Genomic DNA, 16794 nt, shown 5'->3' on the forward strand with positions numbered 1-16794 from the left:
CCTTAGGAATTCTTTAGTGTCAGTTTATCTCAAAGGCTGCTGGGTTAAGAGGGTGGGGAAAGAGGAAAGCAAGGTCATTAACCAGGGCTCTCCATCTATCAAGATGGGGCTCACTGGAGCCTGGAGCTCTAAATAATCCCAAAATTTAAAAGACTTGTTCTCTTAAAGGACACTGTTCTCATGGCCAGCTTTCTAAGTCAAGAGCTAATAATATCCCCAACCTACTTGCCTCTTGCAGATATGTGTGACACAAAGTACAGATGATTTCTGTTGAATTGAACCCATAATGAAGGGATTTATAATCAGTTCTAATGTATTTGAGATCTAAAGTATATTAGCCCTTCATCAAAGGGAATGATAAAAAGCAGCATTAATGTGGGTGGATAGTAATTATTTTGGAGCTCATAATTATTTTGCAGTTAACTACAGAGAAATGCGGTATTTCTATTCTTTTTTAAAAAATAAAAGGTGCATGGTCAGATTCTGAAATGTAAGAATGTCCTTTAGAATGGCCAATACTTCGAATCATGCTTATGTTAATGGAAAAGTTAACTTTGTTTTTGGATTTAAATGAGTTCAAAGTTCACAGTGAGAAGTTCCCTTTACTTTCCTTGGCCCTCTTGTTTCACCACTGATTCTATTTATTGCCTGGCGAAGAGATAAAATATAGTAATTACTCTCACTCCTTTTTAAACTGACGTGAGGTCTACTTTCCCATTACCTCTAATGAGAGTTATGTGTGCATTCCTCAAGGAGCACAGGCTCTACAGAGTTTCAAGGTAGAATAAATCACTTCTACACGCAGGCTGTAGAGGACTTGCTTGCTTTGTACCTGGGTGCTTTAAGATACTCATTTAAACTGCTGGTATTGAAAATGCACTATTTGTAGTTTAAAGGAGACATGTGCTGGGGAAGGAGTGTTGTTAATGAATGTTATTTCGGTGGAAGGATAAATGTTTTACCTTTCGGGAAAATCAGGCTGATCGACTTGCAGGAATGAGTGGTCCCTAAAATGTGGTTGCCTAGTATTCTTAAGAAAATGAATGACAATTACATCTTTCAATATTTTCTTTTAACAGCAGTAATTATGTCAGTTGTAACAATTTAGAATAAAGGAAAAATGAGCTAGAGGGGCTGCTATCCTAGACTGAAGGGCGTTCAAAGCAATGGGCTGTTTTCTTTCCAGCCTGGGAATGAGGAATAGAGACCATGTCGGGATCTGTTTCTGTAATTCCCTGGCATGTGTCACCTCTATTGAGGCTTCTTCAGAGAAACCAATGTTGTTTCTCAACTTGCAACATGGACCCTCTAGGATATCGATGCTCAGTGCCTTTAGGTATAGAAGATAAAAGAAATGTGGGTTTATTTTTCTTTTTTATAATTAGCCCTGTGTTTTTCAGGGAACCTTAAAAATTCAAATGTGTAAAAAATTATTGATATTAAGAAAAACCAGTTATGCTCAAATCACAAAGATTACTAGGACCCGTACTATGGGAACAGTTTAATATCCTCTAATAATAAGGCTTTATTTCATACTCAGTAAATGAAATTCTTTAGTTGAGAGAACTTAATTCGTTTCTAAGATAATCATGTCCCCTCTCTTTGTGGTGCTGAAGCAACATCTGCACCTGTTTCTAGCTCTTCAGATTTACTACAGTAAAAGGTATCCTATGCAGCTTGCCTATGTGATGGTTATCCCAGAATAGTCAAGAGGCATGCAGCTTCCTGAGTAGGGAAGGTGGTGATAAATACGTAGCAAAAAGCTGGGTCAACCATTCTGGCCCTGGAAAAGACCTCTTTGTATATACACTATCATTTCCATGGCTTCTCTGCTTAGGCAGACCAAGAGTCAGAAAGCAACTGAGAACTATTCCATATTCAGACAAGTGGGAGATCATCTATAAAATAAAAGCCTAAGCGACCATTAAGGCAGAACAACCAAAACGACTGGTCGCTATCATGAACACTGACCACCAGGGGACAGACGCTCAATGCAGGAGCTGTCCCCTAGTGGTGAGTGCGCTCCCACGGGGGGTGTGCCACTCAGCCAGAATCCAGGCTCATGGCTGGTGAGCGTAGTGGTAGTGGCGGGACGTCTGCCTGCCAGCTTAGGGTTCTCAGAAGGGTCCTGGACTGCAAGAGGACTCAGGCCGGGTTAAGGAACCTCCTTCTGCGCCCCCTAGTGCATGAGTTTCGTGTACCGGGACTATAGTGATTTAATAAAAATTATCTTACTCACACCTTATTTAGGCTATCAACTAGCAATTTTGTATGTGGGTTACTGGCTCATGGTTATAGAACCTAAAGGATTTAGCAGAGAAGTCATGTAATTTGTCTTGGGTACCCTAAAAAGGGAAAAAAAGATCCTTCCAAATTGTCCAAAAGAGATATCTTATAAATCCCCACACAAAATGAAGAAAGCAACTTAATTTATGTGTGATAGTTTTTACATGAGATTCAGAAAAAAAAAATTCAACTCACATTAGTAGTTTCTTAATATAGCCAAAAATTAAGCAAATGAAGTAATTTAAATGAATAAAGTAGGTAGTGGTTTTGAAAGCAATAAATAATTACCACTATACTTAATCTGTGTTGTTAATCAATGAATAAAATCATAACTTTTAGATAGAATACTTAAAATTAGAAATGTAAGACAATTATTTGTTGAAGTCTATTCATTTACTGTTTTGTCATGATAAAAAGTAAAAAAAAAACAACAACACTTGACAATATAATTCATTAAGTCTGATATTTTGCATGTTCTAAAATTGGAAAAATTTCAAGTACAGTTCTGAAAATGGCAAATTTTAAATTTAAAATATTTCTGTTTTTCAGAAATGTAGCAACAGTGTTACATGAACATCAAATAATACTGAAGGCTCTTTTTGCATTTAAACAGGATCAGATTAAAATGTAGATTTCTATGAATTTGCAACTGTTTGTTACCAAACTTTTGCTTTCATCTTTGTTTTCTCTTAATGGAATGGTTGCTTGCAGGAGTGACTATAAAAGTATATCACATAAATTATTGTGTATAGCTACTCTTAGTGTAGTTGGAATAGCCTTGAAACCATGACCTTACAACTGAGGTCATTTCAATTACATTATCAATTTCTCCATTTCCAATCTTTTGATCTTTGCCAATTATTAATATTTTTTAAGGCTGTCTGGCTGAGCTGATGGAACATAACTGAATTAGATCTCTTTTTCCCCCTCTGTTTTCTGTGATGGTGTTTTTCATTTTTTGAAGGTTGTGATATTAGATGTAGTTTTAAATTATAAGCATAATGTGTAGTAATCGCTGTATAGACTAGAAATCTTTCTCAAAAATGTTTAACAATCCTTTCCTATGATGTGTGCTAAGAATTAATGCCTGCTTCTTTACTGTTTACATTATTGAAATCAACATATGCCTATCATTCTTTTCCATCCCTTTTCTATGACTTATTTTATGCATGACAAAATTCTCTTGCTTACTGCTATATGGCTGGCTGTCTTTAACTTGATTGTCTTGTGTTTGTAATGATTGCTTTTTGCATGAGGATTATGAAATGTCATACAAATTAAATGGTTGCCGAAACAAAAAGAAATGTGGGGCTTCACTTGCTTTTTTTGTGCTTAATATGTCAATTATGTGACATTTAAAATTACTTTTATATGGCCTTCGACTTCCCCTTCGGTGTGCTCCTTCATTCTAGCAAATTAGTATTGTTAAGTACAATAAAACATTTATTAAACATTCACAGTGTTTTAATGCAATTATTGTCCTAAGACATGATCTCATTATAAATGACTATGCTGGGCATGAAATAGCACTAGGACATAATTCCATTATATTCCTGAATTGATTATGAAATACAAGTACTGACTCTGAAAGTTACCTTGGTAGCTAACCACTGACTTCCACTGATGGCACCTTTGCCCTACAGAGTGATGAGATTATCTGTTTCTACATTTGTGCAGTGTGCCAATGTCTTAAATCCATAGCTAATATTTAATTAAAACACATGGGGAAATATTTGTTTAATGACAAGTAATTTTAAAAAGTCACAGTTTTGAATAATGTTTGATATAAAATGTGTAAAACCCAAGTGTTAATGCTGTTAAAAAAAAAAAAGAAGAAAGAAAAAGGAAAAAACACTCCAAAAATGTTCATATCTCTGTTTTTCCTAATATTATACAGTCCTAAATTAAAGAATGAGTTTAGCCTACTTTTTATTATTGTTGTCACCAATTTTAATTAGAAAAGACACTGAATAAATTAAGTTCTTTCAGCTAATAAAACTGTTTACTTTTAATATGCAATGGGTAATAAAATCATCTTCTTTGCTTCTGATTTGAGTTTCAAACCATAATGTATTTTTTTAAAGCTGGATATATTCACAAATCAAATCTTCTATGAGCTATTTTGGGGAAAGGGTTTTTTTGGTTTGTTTTTTTTCTTAAACAAAATAGATAACTTTAACGTAACCACTTCCCCACTTTTTTTGGAAATATCTTTGAGAATTTTAGAATTTACATTTATTTTTTCCCCTCAGTCTTGTTTATTCTTGAATTGTCTTTTTTTTCCTTCCATTTCTCCATTCTCAATCCTAGGTCCCCTTACAAAGAAACAGACAGATGATTTAGGTGATAATGACGGTGCTGAAGATGAAGGTATTTTTTTTCCACCAAATCTACTTGCATGACAAGGGCTTCAATCATTTTTTCCACCCCTTTCTATTTTTTTACTTCTTGTCTTTTTTTGAAGAGTTGTTTTTAATTCTCGTTTTTGATGTGTTTTGTCTTCTTGCTTGTTGTTGCATATAAATATACATTTTAAATTTTTTTTAAAAAGATGGATGTTGTTTTACATTTTGATACCAACCATTAAAATGTTTTAAAAGAGAGGCTTTTTATTTTTGTTTTCTTGAACTGACTTTTGATATGTTTCATCCCACATTTTGACAAATTTGTCCATATTCTTTGAACTAACAATCTTTTCCCCGTAGTCTCTCTGTACCCATTTTGCATGTCTTCTAATATATGTAAATATCTTACCCAATTTCAAAATGTGTTTCATTTTTACATTTGATATTTGTTTAAAAAGAACCCCACACCCAATAAAAGGAAGGACAAAACTAAGAGCTGATATAAAGTGTTTCTTGAGCAATATAGTTTAGATTTATAAAATAATATTTTCTGTTGATTTGCTTAAATATCACATAAATAAGTGACATTTTATAGACAAGGAATTACACCTATTTAGATAACTGTAGTAAACATTGTATAACAACTTAAGTACTCTGGGCTCATAATAGTGAATATTTTTGGTAGAAATTACACAGGTTTTTGTTTAAAATTTATTTTACTGATTTCAGAGAGCAAGGTAGAGGGCAAAGAAGAGAAAGGTCAATGATAAGAGAGAATCATTGATTGGCTACCTCCTGCATGCTCCCTATTGGATATGGAGCCTATAAGCCGGCCATGTGCCCGGACTGTGAATCAAACCTGGTTCTTAAGTCAGTGCTCAACCACTGAGCCACACTGGTTGGAGATATAGAGTTTATTTAAACAAGATTATATGGGTATTCTTTATTTTTAAAGGATTAATGAAAATATTCTGCTTTTCAAAGTATTGCCATGTATAAGCAATAAAACACTTCTTATTTTATTAATATCTTTCCCCTTTCCAACTTTCTTATGACATAGCATTCTGATTTACTCTGTAAGTCTAACTATATACCATGTTGACTTGGCATTCCTCATCCCATTGTGGACTTTTACATGGTGTTAAGTGGAGCACCTAGAAAGGCCCATTGATTCTTTCAGTTCATTTGGTTCTAATTAGGGCTTATGTGTTTTTGTTTTTTTGTTTGTTTTTTAATGCAGCCCTAGCTGCGACTTATATAGAAGCAACTAAAGTAATCCTAGGATTTAAATAATTCCCAGAATCCTAGTAATTAAATCTCATGGAGAAATTAATAATATGGTAAGAAAGTTTTTCCAAAATAAAAACCCACAAGCAGGCCAGCAGAAGTGCTAGTTCCATGAATTACAGCTATGATTAAATGAATCTTTACTAAACAATTTGAATTGTTTTCATTGTGATATATATTTGATAAGCTACTCACAGTAGAAAATTAAATTATAGAGGTGAAGTATTAGAAGCACAAAATTAAATTGGGTATTAATATTTTTATAATATTAATACTTATTTTGTCATGGAATTTATGACATTTTATTAATAATTGATTTGGTATGAACCCCAACAGTGAATCAAACATTAAATCAAACACAAAGCAATCATTAGTATTTAAAATAAATCATTGTGGCTGACCAACCTTTATCATTTTGAATGTTAAATAGCTAAAAATAAACTTATCAAAATTCAAATTGTGATTTTTTTACATGCTGTTGGAAATTAGAAATATTCAAACACTCAGGAATTTTATTGACTTTCAGGATATGTACTGTTCCCAGTACTCTAAAGATGACTGCTTTCAGTCAGGGGCTTTGAAACTTGTTGGACCCTCTAAAAATCCTTAACTCCTAGATATTTGTTATCTAAATAATACCTCAGTATAAGGGACTTTTAGTGTGTAGCTTTGTAAATTCCAAATTTTCCCAATATTAGTATACATTATTTTCACAAAGTTAGTATACATTATTTTCTTATTAAAATATTTTTGACTGCTGATTTAATGTGTTGTTTTTTTATATAAATCAGCATCAAGTAGGACATTTACATGTTTATAAAAGATACTCTTGAGTGGCTATAATTGAGCTAAGCCCTCTAAATGTGAGTCTATTTTATAGACTTATTTTGAAGCACATTTAACATTTTAAAATAAGTCGTTAAAAATATCTTAAGCCCCATTTAATTTGGCTGGCAGTATTCATGTTGAGCGCCAAACCAGACAGTCACAAGAGTTATCAAATCAATAAATATTTTAAATGCTCAGAAGTGTAGAATGTGGAAGCAGTCAATTCATGTTCGGTCTATTCTTCTGGGTTGTTGTTTTGGATAATTGTTTAGAAGACAAGGAAACAAATTGTAATGTCCTCTAGGGTACAGACCTTTGTTGAAAATATGAGCATCTTCTGTTTAGTTTCTTTTATAATGATTTTGTAGCCGTGAGTGTTAACAAAAACCAAGGCCAATGTTTACCTTTATTTTGTTCTAAATATTGCATTAACATCACTGGACATAAAGCAATAAATATAAATTGTTTGATAAACTACTTCTTTTACTTTAGTGAGATGTCCATTTACCTGGTCACTTATATGGCATTCTCAATTATTTCGTGACAACTTGACTCCTTCACCTGATTTCCAGGCCCTTAGCTCAGCCCCTGCATTCGGAGGCTCTCTGTGACACTGAGTGGGCCTGGCCCTCCTTCATTTAAAGTAACCCAAGGCCACCGTGGAGCACTATTCTTTACTTCTAATTCTCCTTTGCATATTTGCCATTATTATTTTGCCATTGCTAGGCCAAACAATTGTGTCATTTTCCATTTGTGTTTTATAATAACCAGGAGCACTGCATATTTTGTAGACTATTTCCATGGTTTCAAAAAGACAAATCTGAAATGATAAAAATGGGTCAAAGCAACACTATATTTCTATCAATTTATTTTTGGAATTTAATAACCTTTTTAAATTGTGCTAAAACCTTAATATTTTAATATTCAAAGACACTTTTTGTATCCTACATAGAGCTTTTTAAAAAGTGCTATTGTCATTTTTTCAGTATTTTTAACTGAAAAGTTATATCTTTGATTAAGTACAATTATACAAGCACACATTCTTCCAACATTTCTATATTATTTTGCTAGTTCTAAGTGATAACTGAGGTACACAAAATAAGTAGGGGACACAAAAATATCTTGAAATATCTTTAAATACATTAGAGAAAGATTTTTTTTTTGAGAGAGAGAGAGAGAGGGAGGGAGAGAGAGAGAAACATCAATGTGAGAGAGAGAGACATCAATTGGTTGCCAGGGATCAAACCTGCAACGCAGGTACGTGCCCTTGACTGAGACTCAAACCCATGACCCTTTGGTGCTCAGGCTGATGCTCTAACCACTTAGCAGCACTGGCCAGGGCCAGAGAAAGATTTAATTGAGGCGATACCCCAATATTTAAAACTGATAAATGCCAACAATTCTAAAACATGGGCAATTAAAAACTTCATGAGTTCATTAAGCAGAAGGCAACCAGTAAGCATATTGAAGAAGTTGTGTGACTAATAATTATTCACCAGGATCATTAAAAGGAATTGTGATTCCAAACACTGGTTATCAGGCACAAATATATCCCCATTGTCTTCTATATCTATCGATAACTTATTAAAATGTCTTAAAGTTTTGATTCATTAGAAAGATAAAATACTAAAATTTACAGCCAAAGTGTTACTGAAATTCCAAAATAATGATCAGTGTAGTATTTTCCTCTTAATATCCAACTATTTGCAGGGACCTAGATGCCTAGCAAAGCTGTAAAAAATTAAACATTAAATATGAACATGCTTTAAGAACATTTGTAGCTTTAGTGAACCTGAGCTAGTGTTTTCATGCCTAAGTGTGCTCATTTGATTTTAGTAAAGTCAGGAGCAGCTTTTTAGGCACAGTTAGAAATCTTAGGTGAAATCTACCTTATTTCTAAGGAAATATATGAAACAAGGTTTGGAAGGACAAATTGACTTTAATAAAGTATAACTAACTAAAGTATATCTAGTATATTTGCTATGACATAGTGGCCTCTCAAAATTCTATCATTAAAATGATGGAACTGCCTGGCCAGCATGGTTCAGTGGTTGAGCATCGATCTATGAACCAGGAGGTCACAATTAGATTCCCTGTCAGGGCACATGCCTGGGTTGTGGGCTCAATCCCCAGTGTGGGGTGTGCAGGAGTCAGCCAATCAATGATTCTCTCTCATCATTGATGGTCCTATCTCTCCCTCTCCCTTTCTCTCTGAAATCAATAAAAATTTATTTTTAAAATAAATAAATAAAATGATGGCTTTAGCAGATAATACTCAAAAGTAGGCTATCTGATAGATCAGTTTCATTTATAAAGATTCTGGTTTTTTTTTCAAAATTAAATATAGATATCATTTAAACTATTTATATTTATTATTACAATAAAAAACACATGTAAACTATAGGGAAAAGTAAAATCTAAGATAGACCTCTGTGATAAAATGCTATTGATGCAAATCTAAGATAGACCACTCTGATTAAATACTATCAAAGAATTCTAATTGTCAGCATTTCCCCCAAATTTATATGCAATATTAAGGGTTTTTTATGCACACGAATTTTACCTACTTTGGAAATTAATACCCTATACAGAATTAATTTCAGGGTTACTTTAAGCAAAAAGAAATTAAGTTCAGAACACTGCATTCAAATGTTATTGAACTTTCTGAAAAAGAATTGTTCAATATGTTCTTAGGCAAGGCTGAAATCTTTGAGAAATTTGAAAACATTTAGAATCATTCCAAACTTGTAGTTATATTTTCAATCTAATTAAGAAGCGAGAGAGAAATGCCAGTCAAAATAGCTCCTGGAATTTCTAATATAGTCATATTTTCAGTCTTCCTTGGCAATGTCCATTCCATCCTGTTATTAGGTATAAAATGTGGCAGGCATTTCAATGTACACCTGTATTGTTTTCCAGGTGAACAGAATGGATCTACCTAGGTCTCATTACTGTTCACAGTTGGTGTTTTGTAAGTCTATGTAATTTTAATTAAAGAAGAATTCTGAAACAGCCACCTTCTGTGCTACCTCCAAGCACACAATTAGCAGAGTACAGTGTCTGCTGTGAACAGTCAGTTAATGATTTCAGTTTAATAATTTATTATTGCTTCTTCAGCACCAGCCATAGTAGGAAAATAAGCTATAACTATATGCAGCAATTGAGCATTTAAGAAGGATAGTTTAAAATTTTCGAAAGGGTTATTTTCTCTGTGTAAACTTAACATCTCCATAAGCCCCCAAATCTTTGCAAATGAGTGAATATTTATTTCCTTCCCAAGGACTTAAGAAAAAAGTAAATTAGTTTTTCTCCCTAAATGTAGCTGTGTTTAGTGGACGGTTTTTATGTCAAAGTATCCTCCTCTCACCACTTAAAAATAAGACATTCTTCTCAAGTGCACCCTTGGTGCAAGTTTACACACTGGTATTCAGTCAAATTGAAAACAGTCCTTTTAAAAAGTTTCTAAATTCTGCAATGAGCTAGTTCCCTCACTTGAGATTGTGAACAAACAAGTTGAGCTGCAATTCCTGATCCTAGGATGGTTTGTCATGAAAATATTTTTACAATAGACAAATCAGCCTTTATATATATTTTAAATATTTATCAGGAAATGGAAAGCAGCTTCTAAATAATCACTAGCTTTTCAATGAGCTTGTATTATATCCCATTCTAAAAGCTGAAACCTCAATCATAAATATGTAGGAGATTTAAGTTGATAAACAGTGTCAAAAACAAAGGAATAAAACCATACTATTAAATGACACTTTTAATATTGAAATTAAAAAAATAGCACATTTGGTAAAATTTTGTTTCAGTTATGGGTAAAAGAGATCATGAGCTATTATGTAATAATAATAATATTTTATGTCTGTATATGTTCATATTCATATATACATTTATAATGTTTCAATTTATACAATAGTTAAAATCATGTTGGCCAATATACAATTTGGCATGTTTTCTATAAAAATTAGTCTATTTTTTATACTAGTTAAATTTTCTTAGGTTTTTCTTTGTAGGATATGGCAAAAGTAGGTTTACAGTTGTTTGTATGGAAAATATTGCAATGGTTAATAAATAATAATAACACAAGAATAAACTGTGGTTTGTGTATTTGCTACAGTGAACCTACTTTTGCCCCACCCTGTTTATTATTTCTGGGTCCTTGTTGAAAATTACATAATTGGGAAAGTATCTTAGAAAATAAAATACATTTGATTAAAGTTCAGAGATGCAGAAATCACTTCATCACCTTAAATATTGGCACTGTACACATAGATTAAGCTGTATCCTCCTCATGTCTGCCTGACAAAATCATAGAGCCAAAGTAGAGATAAGAATAGTATAATAGTTAACGAAGTGAAAAATATATTTTAATCTGTTTCCTTTTTCCAAAGAGGAAATGAGCAGATAACCTGGGGTTAACTGAAATATATTATTTAAATGACATTTCCCTAAATGAAACAAAAACAGAAGTACAGATGTACATGCCTTTGCTGCCTACACATGCGTCTGAGTTATTCCTTGAGTAGCGAAATGAAACTTTTTACAACGTATAATATAGCGTTGTAATTATCTTCACAAATGGAGCATAAATTATTCAGTGTAATTATGATGCATTCAATATAAATATTTACAGTTTTCAAAAATGGAAACAGTGTTTTATTCACAATAGAAGTGATACTTTTGGCCTTAGTTTATGGTTCATACATTTCATATGAGGTCTACCTCATTTTTAAAAAAGTAGTTCTCATTATATTATTTTTTTTTGGTTCTATTGTCACATTAGAAATTCATCAAACAGCACTAAAATTCATACCTACTTTCCATTTGTTCAAGTTCTTTAATTCAGTTTGTAGCTTTAAACAAAATTTTAGATAGAAAAAAAAATGGATATTGCTCTTTTCTGCAACAGCTGTTAATAAGAGTTGCTTAAGAAACACTTTAACAAAAACAGCAATTTAAATAACTAAATAAAAATCATGACCTCTTGTCCCTAAAATGGAAAGTGTATTCTCTGCTTTATTATATTTGTGTGGTTTTTTTTGAGGATAAGAACAATTGCCAAACATTTGTTCTTTCAGATATTCGGGACAGTGGGGGTCCTAAACCAGTGATGGTGTATATCCATGGTGGCTCATATATGGAAGGTACTGGAAATTTATATGATGGGAGTGTCTTGGCAAGTTATGGCAATGTGATCGTCATCACAGTCAACTACCGACTTGGGGTACTTGGTAAGAAATCTTTTTTTTACACCATTAATCCATGAAATATGTGATAGTTTTGTTTTGGCTTTTGTTATGCTTCGCTTTGTTTCATTCATTATTCTATGCTTGTTGACTTGTTTGAACCAAAATTTCTAATATTTTCAATACAGTCTATAAATGTTCATAAATTACTAGGTGAAAGACAGGTAGGGTTGACTTTAAGATTTAAAAGTAAAAGGTAATGAAATTCTTTGCCTTGTTGAGGAATGTTCTTGGCATTATAGGTTTGGCTTTGTAGAACTGTGTAAGGCAACAATGGCAGGGCCTTTCTGAGGAAGAATTAGTCCGTGGGCAAATTTTTCTTTCCTTTCCTTTTCTTTTTTACAAAGCTAAAAAATTCCCAGAAGTTTTCTATGAGCTTAGAAACATGTTTATGTCATCTTTAAGAATATATGTATGGACTGGCTTTGTGACGCAATTATTTGCCAATGTGGTTTAGGTTTGTTTTGTTTTTAATTTGTCATAATAATTAGAAATATTTTGTTCAAATGTATTTGTTTAAATTATTTTATTTGAAAACACGCGTTGAGTTTATCAAGGACAAAGTTTTCAATTAAATTATTGTGCATATATAAAGCAAAATCAAAGTGGGCATTCTTGGTTTGAAGATATATGTAAAGAAATATTATTTGCAAAATAACATTAAGTATTCTGAAATAAGCATGTTGTTTTATGAAGTAACCAACTTAGAAAACATAAACTTGCTATGCTATTCTACTTGTATGAATTTAATATATTTTAGTATTATCACAATCTGAGGAGTAAAATTACTATATAATTTAAAAAACACCTTTATCTGTAGTATTTTAGTATTTGCTGAAAGGGTACAATTTATCAAAAATGAATTTATTTTCAAAATTTTCATTGTTCTCAAAGTCTTATTCCATACTGTACACTTCAATAGGTATAATTTATAATGTTATTTGGCACAAAGAGGCACCTTCCTTTTTCATTCTTTATTCTAAAATATTTTGAAAAAGGAATTTAAATTATATTGTCTTTTATATTAATTATTAATATTATATATTTAAGCCATTGAGAAACCAATTGTTTTCCTCATTGGTATTAGTTATTATTATTCTAACTCCTATGTAATTATAATCCTGTATTTATGCTACTCTCAAAATATAAAAAGAGAATAATTTTTGTCAATTGTATGTTTTGGGGAACAAGATATTTTAGCAATGAAAAGTTGAAGTCTTGATCCTTTTCTAGTTTTCTATTTTAAATTTGGAGTATCATGTATGATAGAATAGATGCATTGTATCAATGTAAATATAAATTATTTCTGTAGCTTTGTTCAGTATGCATTACTTCCTCCATAGTATCTAATCATGCGTTGCTTCAGATGTTCTTATAATTTCAGTGCACAGGGTTAAATGTCTTCCTACCTGTGAAAACTCTCTATATTAGAAGATTTATAGAGATGGTCAAAATAATTCTTAAATAGTTTAATGTTGTCATTTGTTTCTTATGGAACATTTTAATGTGATAATCTTCAATAATTTGAATACATTTAATTTTAATTATAGTGCTATTTATATTTCAGTTGTTTTATTATTATCCTCATATTTTTCAGAATTTCTCAATTTCTAAATTTTGATGCAGTGATCAGTTTGCTAATTGAAAATTTGAAGTTACATTCCAAAGTGTTGTAAGAGTGTTCTTAAGGACTTGAACATCCACTTATCTCTGCGTGTGTGTGTGTGTGTGTGTGTGTGTGTGTGTGATGATGATGTTTAACAAATCTTTTGACCAAACCTTATGTTGCCTTTTTATGATATCACATAAACATAAAGTAAGATTCCATCAAATTAACTATGTTATTATGTTAATGTACATTTTGCCAGCATTTTATATATTAGAACTGATTGGATCTGAATCCTATATTCATGACCATATACTGTCTTTAAATCCACACTTAGAATGATTGTGTGGAAGGACAACAGATTATCCAGCTAAACCATGAAGAATTTAATCACTTGTTTCGTCTGTAAAATGGCAAGCGGTGTTGGTGTTGATGATGGGTTATTTCCCAGTGTTGAATATTTGTTTAGGGTTTAACATCAGTTGGCTCCTAATAATCACCACTACGGATCAGTTGTCCTTTATAGACTTTCTCTCAACATGAAAGCATACGAAACTCTCAGTCAACACTTTCAGATGCATCTTGAAACATTTGTTCTAGAACTGATATATTCTGGTCACTTTCTTCCTAAATAATGGGTTGGGCTTTATAAAAATGTATTTAAATGAATTGATTCATGAGAAATAAATTTTGAGAGCATTTATTTCAGCACAATTTGCATGGGTGGTATAGCACAGCCAGATCAACAGCTCAGCTGGCAGAGTACAATAGAGACTGTAGGGTTTTTGTTGTCATTCACAATGTGTCTAACAGTTACAAGGTAAGCCAAGATTTCTAGGACCCAAAAGGGTTGCTCTTTAGTTTGCACTTGGGAGAGTTCTGGAAATCAAGTGAAAAATAAGAATTGATCTCACATCAGAAAAGATCCTGAGCTCTGTTTTGATTTGAATGTTTTGGTGTGAAGGAAATGAGTTTTGAGGTCCAATGTACAAATTGGCTAATTATGGTACTATTGCTCTCAGATGATTGACAGGAAAAACTCAGGCTGTCTGAAACAGGCAATGTAATTAGTAGTGATTTGAATCTTTCTTCCAAGAGGAGATGTATTTACAGGGTTTTTTTTGTTGTTGTTCTTTGTTTGTGTTAGCAATAAGCAAAAATGTGATAATGCTTTAGTCATAAAATTCAGACAGCTGTCCAGCAACCATGGTTCCAGTTTAAAACATGTTGTGTTGAGAAAAATATTTTGTTTCTGACAAAGTAGAAATAGCTTACAAATAAAAAATAGCTCATATGACATCATTGCTCTGAAGGAGCTGGGAATAGGTTGGAATCAGTTCCTCATCCAAAAAGCATTTTGGGCTTTCCTTTGGAGTGGAAAGATACACTATTACTATTTATGCATGGGAAATGCTGTTGGTAGTGATAAGAATAACTGTTCATAAGATTGAGAACAAAGTTAAGAGGCTACAGGGCTCTGCCTGCTAACCTCACTGTCTCAGGTTTGTCTTAGAGCTCCCTCGGTAACCTTCTCTCATTCAGTCTCACAGTTCTAGTGAACATTTAGTCTTTTTTTCACATTTGATTAAATACATTCTTTGCCAGTATTAACTCTTCATCCTTTGTCATATTATACATTGTTACATAGTGATTTAAAACGTATTCAGAATAATTATTAATAGTTATTTTTACTATTTTAATACATAATGAAAAGTATCATATTGGAAAGTTAGGGAGAAATGGTTTTATTGTGTGTTCTTAAAAGAGAAAAATAATAATAAATGTTAGGATTGTGACTAGGAAAAGCATGTGTACTTATAGATAAGAATTGGGAGAGAATGTGTAATAAGTTTTTTTCACTTTAGGATGAGATGTTGCGCAATAAAAATTTTTGAAAATAGAAACAATCCAAATGATATATTGGCAAATCTCAAAAATGTAAAGAATACATGAACTAATTGAATGTTAAAATGTGTTTCAAGCACTTCTCTTAAGTTAGAATAAATTGATGTTATTTTTAGAGAAAAAGTTAAAGTTTTATACCACTGCTGGGGTCTAATTTAGGTAAACATAAGATTTTTGTCAGATGAAAATTTACTGGTACTTTTATCTTGATATATAAATTTTAGAGGCAATTATATGTTCATAATTCAAGCCTATAATTTATTTTAGGAAAAAAATGTTTTAAAGATTTTAGAAGTACTACTGATAACTCTGAAAATTTGGCAAATTTTTGGAGTCTAATTAAATGTTTGATTTAGTATTCTAATATCTGTCTGTACCATCCATCTATGGGAAAAAATAATTTTAAGTGCTAGCCCATCCATTTGTATTTGAAGAATAAGACTAAACTAACTATATAATGCCATGTATGACTAAACCATTTAAAACAAGCTTTTGTTAACTTTATTGCATATCAGTTTTGATGAACACCTAAATTTATTTTTAGTTTATTAGAAATGGTTAATGAGATTTGTTAATTCTTCTAATGGTATTGTCTATGCAATAAAAATGCTTCTAGTGCCCTAACTGGTTTGGCTCATTGGATAGAGCGTCGGCCTGCGGACTGAAGGGTCCCAGGTTCGATTCCAGTCAAAGGCATGTTGGTTGTGAGCACATCCCCGGTAGGGGGTGTGCAGGAGGCAGCGGATCAATGTTTCTCTCTCATCAATGTTTCTAACTCTCTATCCCTCTCCCTTCCTCTCTGTAAAAAAATCATTAAAATATATTTTTAAAAAAATGCTTCCAGTATTATCAGATGAGAAAAATAATTGTAACTTTGGTGTGGTAAATCATAGTATATTACACTTGTTTCCAGCAATATCTCCTACGAGGGATAAAAATTAAGAAAAATATAATCCTCTTTAGAGAGATTTTAATCAAATTGAGGGAGAAATAAACACTCAGTAAAGAATAATAATTGATATTCTTCTTCATATGGGAATATGAATTGATTAATTGGTTTGTGCATAGTCACTTGGCATATTAAAAGAAAAAACAGAAAAACAAAAGTGGAGGTATGGAATATCAGATGGATCAATAAGGATGAGGGATTGCTATCCATATTTGAATCCCAGCAACCTAGCAGCAAGGAGATTCAGTAAAGTCTTGGAGTTTTCATGACTTAAAAGGAAAACCATATTAATTCCTGAAATGGAGCAACATTTTGTCATTATTATTCTTGGTTTTG

The 16794-nt window shown here is 32.2% G+C and overlaps 1 protein-coding gene across 2 annotated transcripts in view; it reads left to right on the plus strand.

Annotated features, from left to right (window-relative positions):
- Positions 1-16794, plus strand: part of NLGN1 (neuroligin 1) — a gene marked incomplete at its 3' end in the record, with an annotated part of 2013512 nt that overhangs the window by 226502 nt on the left and 1770216 nt on the right. The window contains exons 2-3 of one of the 2 annotated variants that reach the window (XM_081087458.1): positions 4597-4656; positions 11831-11983. In XM_081087458.1, the coding sequence (XP_080943584.1) occupies positions 4597-4656; positions 11831-11983 (213 nt within the window). The remainder of the gene's footprint in view (positions 1-4596; positions 4657-11830; positions 11984-16794) is intronic. The other variant, XM_081087459.1, reaches the window with a different exon arrangement.

Source organism: Myotis nattereri (assembly GCF_964212035.1).
Source record: "Myotis nattereri genome assembly, chromosome: 3".
NCBI lineage: Eukaryota > Metazoa > Chordata > Mammalia > Chiroptera > Vespertilionidae > Myotis > Myotis nattereri.